Source organism: Theropithecus gelada, chromosome 15 (assembly GCF_003255815.1).
Source record: "Theropithecus gelada isolate Dixy chromosome 15, Tgel_1.0, whole genome shotgun sequence".
Lineage (NCBI taxonomy): Eukaryota > Metazoa > Chordata > Mammalia > Primates > Cercopithecidae > Theropithecus > Theropithecus gelada.
In genome coordinates this window covers 109450131-109468115 of record NC_037683.1, presented here as the reverse complement: position 1 = coordinate 109468115, position 17985 = coordinate 109450131, and the positions used below count along the sequence as shown (strand labels likewise).

Genomic DNA, 17985 nt, shown 5'->3' with positions numbered 1-17985 from the left:
CGCATCCTGTACTTCTGCCCATGAAAGGCCTAACTCTCAGCTGATGCTCCACAAAGGTTGGCAACATCCTCACTGCTTGCTAATCTCTCAGCTGGGTCATGGCTCCGAAAGATGCTGGGAGGGAAGGGCTCATCCCCTCAGAAGCAACCTCTCCCCGCTCACTAGCAAAACCTGGCTAGGATTGAGAACTCCAAAGGACAGAGGGGCAAAGACTTAGGAGGGGGCTCTGTATGTGTGAAGAAGTGTTCAGATGTTTGTGGGAAGGGACCCTGAAGGAAGGACCACCAGGACCAGAACAGACAGGGAGGGGCCTTCATAGGGGACTTCAGGGACCACAGCGCATGGTGAGGCCTTTTAAGCCAATGTAGAAGATAGCAAGTCTACTGGGTCTTTCCCCCATAGACTATATATGGTGGGTTTGTTTGTTTGTTTGTTTGTTTGTTTGTTTGTTTGTTTTGAGACAAGAGTCTCACTCTGTTGCCCAGGCTGGAGTGCAGTGGTGCAATTTCAGCTCACTGCAACCTCTGCCTCCTAGGTTCAAGCAACTGTCCTGCCTCAGCCTCCCGAGTAGCTGGGATTACAGATGCCTGGACCACGCCTGAGTAATTTTTGTATTTTTAGTAGAGACGGGGTGTCACCATGTTGCCCAGGCTGGTCTTGAACTCCTGATCTCAGGTGATCCGCCCACCTCAGCCTCCCAAAGTGCTGAGTTTATAGGCATGAGCCACTGCACCTGGCCAACAGCTTTTAGTTCCGTTTACAAACATCTATAAATATTATGTCTAATATGATAATACAATTTTTAAAATATTCCCGAGGGGAATAAACTAATCTCCTAAGAGTAAAAATTCAGCTCCTCAGGTATTAAATAAACCTGAAGGAGTTGAAAGAGCTCTGATGGTCCTGGGTGTGGCTGGGTAGGGGTGTGTTACACTGGGAGAGGCTCAATTGTTTAAGAGCCTGGGCTTCAATGACCATTCAGAGATAGGAAGTGAATCCTTGAGCCTATAATGACTTCTTTTTATTTTGTTTTGAGACAAAGTCTCACTCTGTCACCCAGGCTGGAGTGCAGTGGTGCAATCATGGCTCACTGCAGCCTCAATCTCCTGGACTCAAGCAATCCTCCCACCTCAGCCTCCTGAGTAGCTGGGACTACAAGTACGTCCCACAATGCCCTGCTAATTTTTTTTTTTTTTTTTTTTTTGAGACAGAGTTTTGCTCTTGTTGCCCAGGCTGCAGTGTAATGGCACAATCTCAGCTCACCGCAACCTCCACCTCCTGGGTTCAAGTGATTCTTCTGCCTCGGCCTCCCAAGTAGCTGTGATTACAGGCATGCGCCACCACACCCAGATAATTTTGTATTTTTAGTAGAGACGGAGTTTCTCCATGTTGGTCAGGCTGGTCTCAAACTCCTGACCTCAGGTGATCTGCCCGCCTCGGCCTCCCACAGTGTTGGGATTACAGGCATGAGCCACCGCGGCCGGCCTCCCTGCTAATTTTTTATTTTTTTTTGTAGACACAAAGTCTCCCAGTGTTGCCCAGGCGGGTCTCAAACTCGTAGGCTCAAGTGATCCTCTGGCCTCAGCTTCCCAAAGTGTTGGGATTACAGGCATGAGCCACTGTGCCTGGCCTAAAGACTTCTTAAACAGACATTTTTTCCTAGTAGCTACAGTGATTCTTAAGAAAGCAACTGTGGTCAACTCTAAACAAAGCCCTTGGATATCTCTAACTAATCCAGGCCACTGCTGATTTCCACATTTTCTCCAGTCAAATTTATCCCAGGACTTACTCTGATTGATTAACCCAAGAATGGGATGCAAATCTCTTCATGTCCCTCTCCTCAATTTAAAATTTTTGTATAATAATCATTCAAGTGTGAGAATACATACGCCTACAGTCACTCATAGCAACATTGTTGAGAATGGTGAAAAATGGGAAACACCAACATGTCCACTACTAGGAAACTAGTTAAGTACATTAGAGTATGCAAGTTATTAAGGTATTGCCTGGCAGCTCCAAACTCACCCTGTATTGCCTGCTCTGTGAAAAATGTATCTGGCTGGGCCTTTCGAATTGTTTTCCTTTGCCAGAAGCTGGATGTTAAGCCCCGTCAGTAGAGGGAGCTACAGGGACAGTGGAAGAGAAAGAATACTTCTTTTCTGAGATCTGGGGTAGCTTGCTTGCCAGGCTCCTGCACAGCACAGTTTTTTTCTCACTACCTGGCGCCAGGTGGTTTTTTCTCTACGGCCTGCTAGGCTTCTACTTTTCCCAGTTTTCAATTTAAGCAGTAGTGGCAGGATAACCAGGAGCCCCAGAACACACAGGGCCTGTGCACCAGCCAAGGGACCTCCGTCCCTATATGGTAGTCAGGCTATCTTTTTCAATTATGTGCCTGGGTCCTGGGCTGAACACATTAAATGGACCAGCTGCTGGAGAAGGCCAAATGGCCTCAGTCACAAAGGACAATTGGGTGTCTATCCAGATGATACTGACAGAACTAATTTCTGACCGTGTATCTTTACTTTAGCTCCATGCTTCTAAAATTTTACCGTATACAGGAATCTCCTACACATGTTGTAAAGTGTAGATTCTAATTCAGTAGCTTTGGGACAGGCCTGAAATTCTGCATTTCTAAAAACTTCTCAGATGTGGAAGCCGCTGGTCCACAGACCATCCTTAAAGAAGTGAGGTGTTAGCTGATTTTTGAACACACTTCTGAAGTGTAGTCTAAATAGGAGAACAGCCCTGTTTCAACATCTTAGCCCAATGTTAGCACAGACACAGTATAACTTTCACTCTGCAAAATGACGTTTTGTGTCTGTGTATACCAGTTGCCCCCACTAGGGCCTCAGTAAGCATATCCTCAAATCATTTCTTTTTCTTTTCTTTTAATTAAGACGGGGTCTCACTCTGTCACCCAGGCTGGAATGCAGTGGTGTGAACATGGTTCACTGCAGCCTCTGCCTCCTGAGTCCAGGTGATCCTCTCATCTCTCGGTCTCCCAAGTAGCTGGGACCACAGGAGCATGCCACCATGCCTGGCTAACTCTTAAATTTTTGGTAGAGACAGGGTCCCACTATGTTGCTCAGGCTGGTCTTGAAATCATTTCTATTAGTGATTTAGCTGTGGATTTACACACAATTCCCCTTTAGAGTGATTTTTTTTTTTTTTTTAGATGGAGTTTCACTCTTGTCACCCAGGTTGTAGTGCAATGGTAAAATCTTGGCTCACTGCAACCTCTGCCTCTTGGGTTCAAGCAATTCTCCTGTCTCAGCCTCTCAAGTAGCTGGGATTACAGGAGTGCACCACCATACCTGGCTAATTTTTGTATTTTTAGTAGAGATGGGGTTTCACCATGTTGGCCAGGCTGGTCTTGAACTTCTGACCTCAAATGACCCACCCGCCTTGGCCTCCCAAAGTGCTGAGATTACAGGCTGAGCCACTGTGCCTGGTTCCCTTTAGAGTGATTCTAAGAACTAGTGCTTTATATACACAGTGATGTCTGCCTCCTGCTTGCATAGGTCTTTTTATTTTTTTTGAGACGGAGTCTCGCTTTGTCGCCCAGGCTGGAGTGCAGTGGCGCGATCTCGGCTCACTGCAAGCTCCGCCTCCCGGGTTCACGCCATTCTCCTGCCTCAGCCTCCCGAGTAGCTGGGACTACAGGCGCTGCCACCTCGCCCGGCTAATTTTTTTTGTATTTTTAGTAGAGATGGGGTTTCACCGTGTTAGCCAGGGTGGTCTCGATCTCCCGATCTCGCGATCCACCCGGCTCGGCCTCCCAAAGTGCTGGGATGACAGGTGTGAGACACCACGCCCGGCGGCTTGCATAGGTCTGTAAGGAGAGAGACTAGTCCTACTAACACCCCATGTTTTAGCTCGATGCTTAGCAGTAGAGCATGATGGTTAGACGTGTTCATGAGCTCAACTCTTCCACTTGCTGAGGCATTCATCTCAGTGTACCGTGGGACTGCAAAAGCATCCACCTTATCAGGTTGTTGTAAGAATTAAATGAGGCCGGGCGCGGTGGCTCACATCTGCAAATGTGTCATATAATGAATCTTTCAGAAAAAAACAGTATCACATCTATTTGTCTTGTAATATACATTTATCAGCTTCTCATCTATTAATTAATTTGCTGCATTTTTACTTTTTTTTTTTTTTTTGAGACAGAGTCTCACTGTGTTGCCCAGGCTAGAGTATAGTGGTATGATCATGGCTCACTGCAGTCTCAACCTCCCTGACTTGAGCGATCCTCTGATCTCAGCCTCCCGAGTAGCTGGGACCGCAGGTGTACACCACCACAGCTGGCTAATTTTTAAATTTTTTGTGGAGATGGGGTCTCATGGTGTTGCCCCGGCTGGTCTTAAACTCCTGGGCTTACGTGATCCTCACGCCTTGGCTTCCGAGAGTGCTGAGATTAAAGTAAAAATGTGGCCACCACACCCAGCCACATTTTTACTTTATTTTTAACACATGTAAAATTACTTGTCATAAGTACCTGTGTATAAACAAGAAATTCATTCACCAAACAACAAATATTTCCTGCATAAAAGGTGTCTTTCTAGGCACTGAAGATGAAACCAGAGAGAAGGGAAGGAAGGGATTCAGAAATGAATTAGACACTATTTCTAACCTTAGGGAGGAGAAATAAGGACAAAGAACTGTAACACAGGCCAATGATCCAGTACGACAAGAGGCACAGCAATACCACGTTCATGCTCATCATCACATGCGAGGAATTCTGTTTGCTACCTGCCAAGCATCTATTCCTATCTGCTGGTTTGGAAACCTTATTTTCCTCAGGGAACCACCCCCTCAACTCTCAGTTCCAGTGGTTCAGGGGGTGCTGACTTCAATCAGAATCTAGCTTGGGCTAGTAATCAAGCCTGGATGATCAGAGAATTAAATGCCCTTCAGTACAACAACTGGGTTCAGTGGTGTATGCGTGACCCAAGACATAGGCCTATGATTCAATTCTGGGACTTCTGTGCATGCACTAAAGTCAGGTCCGCTGGGCACAGTGGCTCACGCCTGTAATCCCAGCAATTTGGGAGGCTGAGGCAGGTGGATCATCTAAGGTCAGGAGTTTGAGACCAGCCTAACCAACATGGTGAAACCCTGTCTCTAGTGAAAATACAAAAATTAGCTGGGTGTGGTGGTGCACACCTGTGATCCCAGCTACTGGGGAGAATGAGGCAGGATAATCACTTGAACCTGGGAGGTAGAGGTTAAAGTGAGCCAAGATTGCGCCACTGCACTCCAGCCATGGCAATAGAGCAAGACTCCATCTCAATAAATGAATAAAGTCAAGTTGGCTGGGCACGGTGGATCATGGCTGTAAGCCCAACTCTTTCAGAAGCCGAGGCAGGCAAATTGCCTGAGCTCAGGAGTTCCAGGCTGGTCGGGAATTTCTGGAGTGAGCCACCGTTCCTGGTGGATTTTTTTTTTTTTTTAATTGAACCAACAAAGTCCTTGGTTTTACTTATTCCAGATGGGTTTTCTGTTGCTCACAACTTGAATGATCTAGAATAAATGAGAAAATAAAACGTTCTAAATCCCCAATTGGCCAGGCGCGGTGGCTCAAACCTGTAATCCCAGCACTTTGGGAGGCCGAGATGGGCGGATCACGAGGTCATGAGATCGAGACCATCCTGGCTAACACGGTGAAACCCCGTCTCTACTAAGAAATACAAAAAATAGCCGGGCGAGGTGGCGGGCGCCTGTAGTCCCAGCTACTCGGGGGGCTGAGGCCGGAGAATGGCGTGAACCCGGGAGGCGGAGCTTGCAGTGAGCTGAGATCCGGCCACTGCACTCCAGCCTGGGCTACAGAGCGAGACTCCGTCTCAAAAAATAAAAAAATAAAAAAATAAAAAAAATAAATCCCCAATTATTTATTTGGCCTTGATTAAAGTTACAACTAGAGCTCAAACTTTTAATAGTAGGAACTTGAGTGAATAACATTTTCTATTGGCACAATTGCTTTGAGGATACAAAGCACTAAGCTATCCAGTAACATCTTGTCATAAGAAAGCAAGTTGGAAAGACATTCAATGACACCGAGAATACAAATATCATTAGCAGATGGAAAATATTTCCTGATTTAAACATTGTGTATCTGATCATTGTGAATGGATTTCCGCTTGCTAGAAGTTCTCCTGGTGCATCCTGATGGTTAACTAATGGTTTATGATTCTACAACTCCTGACTTGGAGCCTATGTACTTGCTACTTGCTTTATTCATTTGTTGTGGGAAACTGAATTTGAACTCACTTATCACTCTTGGAATAGTGAAACCAGGAACTATTATGTAACTTCATTGATCGTGTCATAATTGACTCAACTGGCATAAAAGATCAGATCCTCTTAGAGTTAGGAAAACTACTTTTGTTCTTGCATACATTATGCAAGTAGAAACAATTATAAAATAGTGAGATTTATTTTTACCTTTTTCAATTGACTTCTTTGGTCTTGTCTTCTATTTAACTATAGGAGGAATGCAAGATGGGTTATAATCATCCTAACTTTAGAGACAAGAAAAAGGTAAGGAGAGAGAGAGAGCAGGAATCCAGTGGCAAAAGAGAGCAGATTGAATGCAGTGCTTTGGTAATTAACAAGAACTCACATCCTCGCCAGCCTGACCTGGCCTCTCCGCCTTGGCTCTCACCCAGGTGTTGCTCCCTGCATGTAATTGAAAATAATGAAGCCACATGTGTCTAAACTCTCAATTAATTGTTCTGTGAATTCCAAGTCAATCTGGAAGATGTTAGTGTATTTTATTATTCCTAATGGGACTCCTCTATTAAGTAATTCAAGGTAATTTACATCTTGTATACAGTTAAGTGTCTGGTGGTAATAAATAACCACTGGAATATATATAATAACCATGAAGGGCTGGTAGTATTATTCAGCATCCTCCCTTCACTGCTTTTTTGATGTGCTTTGTTTTTCTATGCTATAAGGATGTGTGTTTTTGTTTGGTATTATGATTACTAAAGGCTGTTTTCGTATATCAGATTATGAGAAAGATCAGTCTATTAAACTGACCACATTAAACACAATGTGTGAATAACTTATGCTGATGTGGTAGAGTTGTATTTTAGGAATGCATTTAAGGATGTAATCTCCCAGAAGAAAAAAATGGTCAGTAAAAAACATGAGGCTGCTTAATGTTACTCTCAGTAAATTGTGCAGTAGTCAATAGCCCCATAAGAAACTCATGGCCATGGCCAGGGCACAGTGGCTCACACCTGTAATCCCAGCACTCTGGAAGGCCAAGGTGGATGGATCTCGTGAGTTTGAGACCAGCCTGACCAACATGGTGAAACCCTGTCTCTACTAAACACACACATACACACACACAAAGAAAAAAAGAAAGAAAGAAACTTATGGCCAGCTAATACCTGGTAGAGATTACTCATCTTTATTTCAGTGGCTCTGAAGATGTTCTGAATCCTGAAGCAACGAGAGTTGGTTCTCTGACAACTGTTTGGGGCATTTGTGACTTGAAATGAGGCAGCAGTGCTCCCAGGGCATGCTTTAAGAACTTACAGTGGCTGGTTATGCTGGAAGGAAGATAAGGAGAAAACAGGGGAGCAGGCTAACTCCAGATGCCCAGTGGGATGACGACAGGCCCTTCTCTCACATGGTCACGATTCCTTGGTATTGTGGTTTGGTGAGCAGTTTAAAGATACCAAAGATAACTTTAGCTTGAAGCAGGGCTTCTCCAAGTGTGGTCTCTGGTGCGTGGAGTGATTCTGGTTCATTGAGATAAATTTACTATTTTTACAAAAAAAATTTACTATTTTTACTAAATTTTACACGAAATGTACTATTTTTACAATTTTAAAGTGTATAACTCAGTGACATTTACTAAATTTACAATTTTGTGCAACCACCTCCACTATCTTGTTCCGAACACTTCATCGCCCCACAGGAAACTCCCAGGCCCATTAAGTAGTTACTTTCCAACACTCCCGACCCCCACGCCTGGCAACCACCAATCTGCTTTCTGTCTCTATAGATTCTGGACATTTCATATAAATGGAATCATACAACGTGTGGCCCTTATTGTCCGTCTTTCACTTAGCACTACGTTTTCAAGTTTCATCCATGTTGTAACAAGTATCAATACCTTTTTATGACCAAATAATACTTTTTTGTACCACATTTTATTTATCCATTCATCGGGTGACATATATTTTAGTTGTTTCTGCCTTTTGGCTATTGTGAGTAGTGCTGCTGTGAATATGTATATACAAGTTTTGGTTTGAACACTTGCTTTTAATTCTTTTGGGTAGAAAGTATAGGCATTAATCTTTGCTCACTCAAAAGGAGGTGACCAAATATCTTAAATTCTTCAATCATTCAACAAATATTTCCTGAAAACCTACTCTATAGCCGTCTAGAACTCCAAGCACTGGGAACACATACTGCAATGAATAAGACAGACATCATCCCTGTCCTCCTTGGGAATAACACAGAATTCAGTAAGTGAGTAAAACACAGACTTTGCCGCGTTTAGGATTAGGAATTCCTTTTCTATTTGCTATTAAAGGAAAGTAAAAGCTGGTCACAGAGCACCTGGCAAGATGCTCTAACTGGATGCTTTCAGATGAAACAAGCAAACACAACTAAGCGCAATCAATCTGTTATCTTACATCATAAGCCTCAAGCGGGGAGGTTCCCAAGTGGGTCCAGTTGGCAGTTTAACATCATCAAGGATCTAGGCTTTCTCCATCCTGCTCTGCCATCCTCATGGCCACACTAAGGAACAGCCAACCTCAGGCATCATATCTTCTTATGGAACAAGGACCAGGGAACGGAAGTGGGGCAGATCCCTTCTCAATCCCTTCTTAGGTGCAAGAAAAACTTCCCCAGAATACTTCTCCTCAGATCTGTTCTGCCTGATTTGCCCCACAGCCTATTCCTAAGCCAATTATTGGCAAAGAATTGGAATCAGGTGCAGTGAATTATAATCAAGTTGGAGGCTGGAAGGGGCCTGCTTCCCCTGGGGAATATGATGCCGGAACATAATACAGGCTCTGGAAAAATGTAAGAGGGAAAGAATGGCTGTAGGATAGGCAGCCAAGCGTAGCTCCACTGGTGCCTATGCAAGATTTCCTGGAGGAAGTCCAGTCCAGCGTTCTCTAAGCTCCAGGCCTCAACTGAATATCTCAAAAGAAAACAAATATCCAAACCTCAACGTGTCCAAAACTGAATTCATGATTCTCGTTAAAGTAGTGTCTTCCAGTGGTGACTAATGCTACCATTCAGATGCTGGAGCCAGGAAAATAAGAGTCACCATATCTTCTTCCTCATCACCACATCTAGCACATCACCAAGTCTTTGAACCCATCTACTCTCTTCACCTCCACCGCCACCATCCTAATCCCAGTCATTATCAACTCTTCCCTGGAGCTTTGCAACAGTCACGTTTGGCTTCCCAGCATCCATTTGTATTTCCCTCCAAACTATTAGTTCACAGTGCAGGTAGGGTGGCCTTTTCAAACCCAAATCCGCTCATGCCCAAAACTTGCTTCCCACGGCTCCTAGAGACCACTTTGAGCTTGAACAGACTGTGCACATCCCACCTCAAGACTGCTGCACTTGATGTTCCTCCTCCGACCCCTTGTCACCCCTCTCCCTCGGCTTCACTGTCACTTCCCAATTAGGTCAGGTCCCTTTGCTGCAGCCCGTGGAGAGCTCTGCGCCTGTCCTTCAGGGCACTTTTTCTCCATCCACAGACTCAGATCTGTGACAGCACGGAGCTAGTATTTCCTACAACATCACGCCTGGCACACGGTAAGTGCGCAATATGCAGCTGTTGCACGGCTAAATGTATACATAAGCTTCAAAGCAGAGTGGCCGAGAGCAAATACAGACGCAGTCACGGGAGAAGGCACACACCGCCGAGACACCACCGCCACTCCGCGCCGCCGGGACCAGCCAGTAGCTCCGCCCCTGGGCCCCGCCCCTCCCTGCTGAGCGGAGGGGGCGGGGCTCAGGGGTCGCGTGACGTGACAGCAGCCGGTCGGTGATTGGGTCTCCAGGCGCGCCGTCTCGGGAAGGGGGCGTGCCCGCGCGCGCTGATTGGCTGCCTGGCGCGGTGGGGCGGACGGCGGCGGCGCCGCGGGGGCGGGCGGCGGGAGGGGCCGGACCGGGTAGGGCCCGGAGGGCGGCGGCGGCGGCGGCGGAGCGGGCGGCATGGGTCCTCGCCGCCGGCTTCGCTGAGACGCGCTCGCGTGGGCTGCCCTCCCGGGCCCGCAGTGGTCGCGGCGGCATGAAGGGCGCCCTGGGGAGCCCCGTGGCCGCCGCCGGCGCCGCGATGCAGGAGAGTTTCGGCTGCGTGGTGGCCAACCGCTTCCATCAGCTGCTGGACGACGAGTCGGACCCGTTCGACATCCTGCGCGAGGCCGAGCGCCGGCGCCAGCAGCAGCTGCAGCGCAAGAGGCGCGACGAGGCGGCGGCGGCGGCGGCCGGGGCCGGTCCCCGCGGCGGCAGGAGCCCGGCCGGGGCCTCGGGCCACAGAGCCGGCGCGGGCGGCCGGAGGGAGTCGCAGAAGGAGCGCAAGAGCCTCCCGGCGCCCGTCGCTCAGCGGCCCGACAGCCCCGGGGGCGGCCTGCAGGCGCCGGGTACGCGGGGACGGCGCGGGTAGCGGGCCACGGCTCGCCCTGCGGAGAGACTGGGGTCCCGGGGGCCGGCGCCAGGAGGGGGGACCCGGGAGGAGCCGGGAGAGTTGAGGGTCCCGGTGGCCGCCGAAGGTAGGAGGAGCGGGGCGGGGGTCACACCCCTTCCAACCCTCGCCGGCCGCGTGCGGGGCCCCGGGGGAAACGCTGGCTTGGGGGGGGGTGGGGCCCCCGAACCCTGGCTCGGAGCCGCTACGGCAAGTTGGACGAAGTTGAGGGAGGTTGCCGGGGTGGCGTGTGGGGGCGAACGCTGAGGTCGCTACTCCGGGACTCCCGCATCCAGACCTGGCGGGGACCTTCTCCAGCCTCCAGCCCCGCCTCTGCGGGATTGAGGTCGGAGCCACCCGAGAGCGCGGTGGGGAGGAGGAGGGCGCCCGGTCCCGGGGCTGGGGGCCTCTGTGATGCGGGCGGCCTGGGCGACCGCGGGGCGGCCTGTGACGTCGGGGCCCGGGCGCGGGTCCTCGGCGCTGTCCGGCCTGGCGCCTTCGCCCCTTCCCCGTCCGGTAGCTTCCAGCAGGCAGCGGGCATCGTATTTCAGTACTTCTTGTGGTGCTGATGGGATGTGCAACTTATAAATAGCTCCAGGCTGCTTTAAGAAAAGCGCTTTTAACCTTTCCAGCCAGAATATTCGGAGTTCCCCACTCCCTGCTTAGCAGGAAAAGCCAGTGCGCAGCGTGGTGTCCTGCTGCCTGCGGACGGGGAGGGAGTTCGTGCTCTCACCTGAACTGCGTCAGTGGCAGAGCCAGCAACGCTCCACCTGTGTTTCCTCTGTTTTCTTGAAATGAGGCAGCGGTCCCAAGGTTTGCAGAGCGTTAGGAGTGAGATGTGTAGATTGACCATTCCTGCCAACGCTTGGCGGAGTGTGCAGCGTGGCTTGCTGGTTTGTTCCTTGCTTGATAAAAATTGTGCATCGCAGCCCTGAGAAAACGTCTCAGGTTTCAGTATTGGGGCTTTGATGCGCAGCTGGGTAATGTTTACCTTTGTTTGTGAAAAGTTAAATCCAGAGTCATCACTTGTGAGAATCAAGTCACTACAATAAAGATGTTGACAATGATTTAAAAAAAAAAAAAGTTATTGACTATCTCACGAGCCTTTGATAGGCCAGTAAATTTCTGAGCAGATTATCTAAACAGACTGGAGATACATTGTGCATTTTATATCCTGTTTTTTATGTTTTTCTCTTAAATTTATTTACATGAATATAATAAAAGAATTGAGGAAGGCTAAGCTTTTCTTCACCCTTTATTTTTTCACAAATGAAAATGCTGGGCGCGGTGGCTCACGCCTGTAATCCCAGCACTTTGGGAGGCCAAGATGGGCGGACCGCGAGGTCAGGAGATCGAGACCATCCTGGCTAACACGGTGAAACCCCGTTTCTATTAAAAATACAAAAAATTAGCCGGGCGCAGTGGCGGGCGCCTGTAGTACCAGCTACTCGGGAGGCTGAGGCAGGAGAATGGCTTGAACCTGGGAGGCAGAGCTTGCAGTGAGTCGAGATCGCGCCACTGCACTCCAGCCTGGCGATAGAGGGAGACTCCGTCTCAAAAAAAGAAAAAAAAAAAGAAAATACGTATTCTGTTCTTCAGAAAAACGTGAGACGAGTTAGTGCTGTTAATACATTGATTTTTAGCTTTTTAAAAATTGTCAGGCCGGGCGCGGTGGCTCAAGCTTGTAATCCCAGCACTTTGGGAGGCCGAGACGGGCGGATCACGAGGTCGGGAGATCGAGACCATCCTGGCTAACACGGTGAAACCCCGTCTCTACTAAAAAATACAAAAAACTAGCCGGGCGAGGTGGCGGGCTCCTGTAGTCCCAGCTACTCCGGAGGCTGAGGCAGGAGAATGGCGTAAACCCGGGAGGCGGAGCTTGCAGTGAGCTGAGATCCGGCCACAGCACTCCAGCCTGGGCGACAGAGCCAGACTCCATCTCAAAAAAAAAAAAAAAAAAAAAAAAATTGTCATGCATTTTTGTGTTAAAAATTTTAAGCAATTCCAAAATGTATGAGGTTAAGTGAAAATCCTCTTATTTTTCCTACTGTTAACACTTTTCATTTATATACATAAATGCACAGAACTATTTCTTTTCTTTCTAAACTTAAGTGATATAAACTGGGTTGCAACCTGTTTCCCGCACTTAATGTTGTCATGTAGTACACTCAACTTTTTTTTTCTGTCAGTTGTTCAGTCTAAGGGATCTGGCTTTTGAAATCAACTAAAGGTATTTAGTTGATTTTGTAGTTAGAATGGAAATTTTATCATTCAAGTTCTTTTTCAAGTATGTGTTATTTCAGGAGCAAACAGCTCATTAATTTCCATTTATGTAGTTACTGTACTAAATTTATCTATAATGGGTGTCAAAGAGCTATTCTCTCAAGGTTTTATAGCCCTAGTTGATATGAAGCACTGTACTTTTCTAACATTCAAAATTTTTGATTTAGTTAGAATGTTGTAAGTGAATGCTTAGCATAGACAAAAATAAAACATGTTTGACATATCATAGAAATGTTAATCCTGAAAGAATGTGGAAGTCACAAGCATTTCCTATGGAAAAGGGTTGGGTTTTTTTTGTTTTGTTTTGTTTTTTTGAGACAGAGTCTTGCTCTGTCGCCCAGGCTGGAGTGCAGTGGCATGATCTTGGCTCACTACAACTACCTTCTGGGTTCAAGCGATTCTCCTGCCTCAGCCTCCTGAGCAGCTGGGAGTGCAGGCGCGCGCCACCATGCCCAGCTACTTTTTGTATATTTTTTACTAGTGGCAGGGGTTCACCATGTTGGCCAGGATAGTCTCGATCTCTTGACCTTATGGTCTGCCTGCCTTGGCCTCCCAAAGTGCTGGGATTACAGATGTGAGCCACCGTGCCTGGCCTAATTTTTTGTATTTTTAGTAGAGATGGGGTTTCATCATGTTGTCCAGGCTGGTCTTAAACTCCTGACTTCAGGTGATCCGCCTGTCTCAGCCTCCCAAAGTGCAGGTGTGAGCCACGATGCCCGACCAAAAAATGTAGATTTTTTAATGTCTAACTATCTGTCTAGCAATATATATAAACCCTTGGGAGAGCCTTGCTCAATAAGTTCATTCTTAAAGTCCTGAGAGGCTGTTTCAGTTTTGGTTTTTCTAGCCTTTCAGAATTATGTGCTTTGAAACAGCTCAACTTTATTTTGTGGGAAATCTTACTGTAAATTTTATTGTATTCTGTTTCTTTACCTGGGCTTGGTTTAGATGGTGGTGAATGCATGTGCCAGCCTTTTCTTGGCGAGGTTAGTGAAATGCAGTGCTTGCATTCTCCACTTGGAGCTGCTGATCCAGCACCCAAAAGCCCGATTCGTGGCAGTGTTGATCTTTTAGTACTAAATTGTGGGGAAAAAATTGGATGCTGATTATCTTTGTTTTGGGAGGGTTGGGAGGGAAAATGGAGATGTTTGCCCAAAACTGATAATTATTCTAATTATCTTTGTTTTGGGGGGTTTGGGAGGGAAAATGAAATGTTTGCTTGATATTGATAATTATTCTAATAAGTAGCCCATTGTATTTAACAGTTTTCAGTTTATACTGTTCAAAAAGGCTTTAATATGTTGTACAGTAAATGTCCTATTTTAAGTTTGATGAATTCCAAATTTAATTGACACAATTGAAAAGTAACTTGGAGGAAGCAGAAAGGTGGGATAAGCACCTATAAGTAGTTCTGTAGTTGAGTGGAGATAGTAAAAGATGTTTTTAAAACTATGGGTTGGAAATAGGAAATCGGAAACTGTGTTAACTCTTTTTACACTGACGTAAAAGTATGGAAAAGTTTTGTTACTGTTGACAAATTTTCTGATGACTGTTATGTCATGATCTATTGTAATTTTCAACTTGTTAGATAATTAACTTTCATAGTGGCTTTTTCTACCTTACGTTGTGAACGCCTTTTCCAGTTCTGAACTCTTTTTTATTTTTATTTTTTTGAATGGAGCCTCGCTCTGTCCCCCAGGCTGGAGTGCAGTGGCACGATCTGGGCTTACTGCAGGCTCCACCTCCCGAGTTCAGCCATTCTTCTGCCTCAGCCTCCTGAGTAGCTGGGACTACAGGCACCTGCCACCATGCCCAGCTAATTTTTTGTATTTTTAGTAGAGACAGGGTTTCACCACATTAGCCAGGGTGGTCTCAATCTCCTGACCTGTAATCCCAGCATCTTGGGAGGCTGAGGCACGAGAATTGCTTGAGCCCAGGAGGCGGAGGTTGCAGTGAGCCAAGATTGCACACTGCACTGCACTCCGGGCTGGGTGACAGAGGGAGACTTATTTTAAGTATGTAAATAAATAAATAAATAAAATAGAAAATAAAAACAAAAACCTTAGTAGCCAGTGATAAGCCATAGTTGCCATGTAATGTGCAGTGGGGATTCTGAAAGCATAGTCTGAAATACAAGGTATTCTTTCGTTTTCTAGATAGGGCTCACGCACTGTGTTTTTGTAAGACTGCTTTTGTCAACTGTAGCTTATTTAGTAAAATATACCCATGGCTGTCACAGTTATTGGGAGGTGCCCGTAATTATAGGTGAGCTTAGTTTGTCATATACTTTCTAGGATATAGGGAAAGCATGCTTTAATAGTAACATTCTATTAAAAAGTCGTAGACTGTGGGCAGTTGTAGCATCAGCAACTTTTTTCTTTGAGGTTTTCTAAACTTCCTGAATTTTCCTATGACACTGATTTCTAGAAAAATGAAATTTACAAGTACCTGTAAAGTTTAATACTGTGCTGTTGCAGATGCTGTGTTCCAACTGTGCTTTGATTTTCTGTTGGTAGGTCAGAAGCGGACTCCTAGAAGAGGGGAGCAGCAAGGATGGAATGACAGCCGTGGGCCAGAGGGGATGCTTGAAAGAGCTGAGCGGAGACCCTACAGGGAGTACCGACCCTATGAGACCGAGAGGCAGGCGGACTTCACAGCTGAGAAGTTTCCAGATGAAAAGTACGTGCTGCAGTCCTCGGCAGGGCGGGTGGGGAACCAGAAAGGTTTTTAGAAAATGCTACTTTTTTTTTTTTTTTTTCTGAGATAGAGTTTCACCCTTGTCGCCTAGGCTGAAGTGCAATGGCACAATCTCTGCTCACTGCAACGTCCGCTCCCAGGTTCAAGCAATTCTCCTGCCTCAGCCTCCTGAGTAGCTGGGATTACAGGCGCCCACCACCACGCCTGGCTAATTTTGTATTTTTAGTAGAGACGGGGTTTCTCCATATTGGTCAGGCTGGTCTTGAACTCCTAACCTCAGGTTCCGCCCGCCTTGGCCTTCCAAAGTGCTGGGATTACAGGAGTGGGCCACCATGCCTGGTCCAGAAAATGCTACTTTCTACTGGCTACTGCTTTTGTGTTATCAGTCCTGGGAATGTTTTACTAATTTATGTGCAATTCATATTACTTTAGATGATGAGAAGGATCTTCCTTTTTCCTTTACGCCTTGGTTCAGGAAATGATTTTACAATTAACAATGAATTGCTTATTGGTAACTGAAGAGCACTCTTAAAAAGAAATTACACAGGAGGGTGTTAAACTGGTAAAGTTTTGTTTTGAAGTTGTAGATTAGAGATATAATTTTGGACTAGGGATATAATTATGGTTTTTGATTTCGCATTACCGATTTCGACTGCTCAATGGATTGAAGTCAGTTCCTAGCTCCACGGTCAGGTCAGTAGGCTGCCACGGTGAAATTTGAAGAAGACTCTGTTGTGATGTGTAATACCAGTTTCTGGCGGGCATGGCTGCTCTCGGAAGTCCCCTAACACGGACGGAGGTCGTGGGCTGGTGGAGTGTTGCGTGGCTGCTGAGTGATGCGGCAGTGTGGTGGCCGCCGCACTCCACCTGAACACAGGGAGGGGTTGTGTCTTATGCTTGGCACTAGCAGGGTGGGTACTTGCTGCTTAAAGCCTTTGTTTAATCATTTAACCTGTTTATGTTAAACAGAAACAACTCGTGAATCACATTTCAAGGAAAATTAAACAGTTAAGGAAGGCTAGAATAGTGAACAGTGAAATGTCAAGGGAGCCATTTTTCCAAACTCTTTCTGCTTCTTGACTGCTAATTCCATTCCATTTAGGATTCTGGCTACAAGTTTTAACCAAAACATGTGGCTTTGTAAAACTATACTACAGGGCCTATTACAAACAAAACAAAACAATAGTCCAGCAGAGAGTAACTTAGCCTGGGTGGGCTGAGCAGGTGATGACTCACGCAGAACTGTTCACCTAGAAGTTACACATTCAAGACATTGAGATGGTCTGTCTGCAACCATGTTGGAGGGAGAAACTTACAGAAAGGCTTAATTTTGCCCCTTTTTTGGTGATTACTTCAGATCTGCTGTGTAGTAAGCACAGTCTACTTGCTTCTGCAAAGCTTCCGGGAGCAGAGCTGCTGATTTTCGGAAGCATTTGGGTATTTATTTTCCCCTCACTTCAGGGATTCTGTGGAAACGAAGAAATTATAGTTGACTTGCACAAACCCATGTTTCCCCCCTTTTTTCGTAGCAAGACTATGTAGTCTTTAAAAAGGATAAAATAGATCTTTATATGTGACATGAAAAGATAGCTATTAAGTGAAATAATACGTATATGGAAGAGTAAGGTGGGATATGGAATTATGGAGGGTTTTTTTTTATTTAAATAAATTCAGAATTACAGAAGAGTTTTAAGAATTATACAAAGAATTTCCATCTGCCCTTCAAGACTCCCCGCACACTAACTTTTTACCACATTTGCTTCATCATCCATGCCCCACCGCACCACACAGCCCTTTCTTGTTATTTGAGAATACGGTGTAGGAATGTCCCCTTACTCCTAAATACTTTAAACGCATTTTCTAACAACATGATACAATTTTCAAACTCATTAAAATGAATACAATACTGTTATCTAATTGTCTAAATTACTAGTCTACAGACTTTACTCAGATTTCACCAATTGTCCCAGTGATGTCTTTTAACAAAGGAGAAAACATTTCTGGTTCAGGATCCACTCCAGGTAAATGCATCGTATTCAGTCATCTTTAATTAGGAACAGCTCCTTAGCCTTCCTTGGTCTTTATGAATTTGGCATTTTGAAGAGCATGGGCCAGTTATTTTATAACATGTCTCAGATTTTGAGTTTTTCTGATGTTTCCTCATGGAACGAGATTGCGCACTTTTGGCAGAAATGCCACAGAAGGAATGTGTTCTCAGTGCGTCACAGTACAGATATGTAGGGAATTTTCATTTTCGAGGAAATTTGAATCTTGATATCAGAAAACATTTTCTTAGTTTCTTAAATAATACTCTTAATAAATAAAACATAGAA

The 17985-nt window shown here is 46.0% G+C and overlaps 1 protein-coding gene across 1 annotated transcript in view; it reads left to right on the top strand.

The window, feature by feature from the left end:
* Positions 1-10131: 10131 nt before the first annotated feature.
* The window catches only part of HABP4 (hyaluronan binding protein 4), a 38559-nt gene continuing 30705 nt past the window's right edge, over positions 10132-17985 (top strand). The window contains exons 1-2 of the mRNA XM_025360330.1: positions 10132-10631; positions 15472-15634. Coding sequence (XP_025216115.1) covers positions 10280-10631; positions 15472-15634 — 515 coding nt within the window. The 5' untranslated portion in view covers positions 10132-10279. The remainder of the gene's footprint in view (positions 10632-15471; positions 15635-17985) is intronic.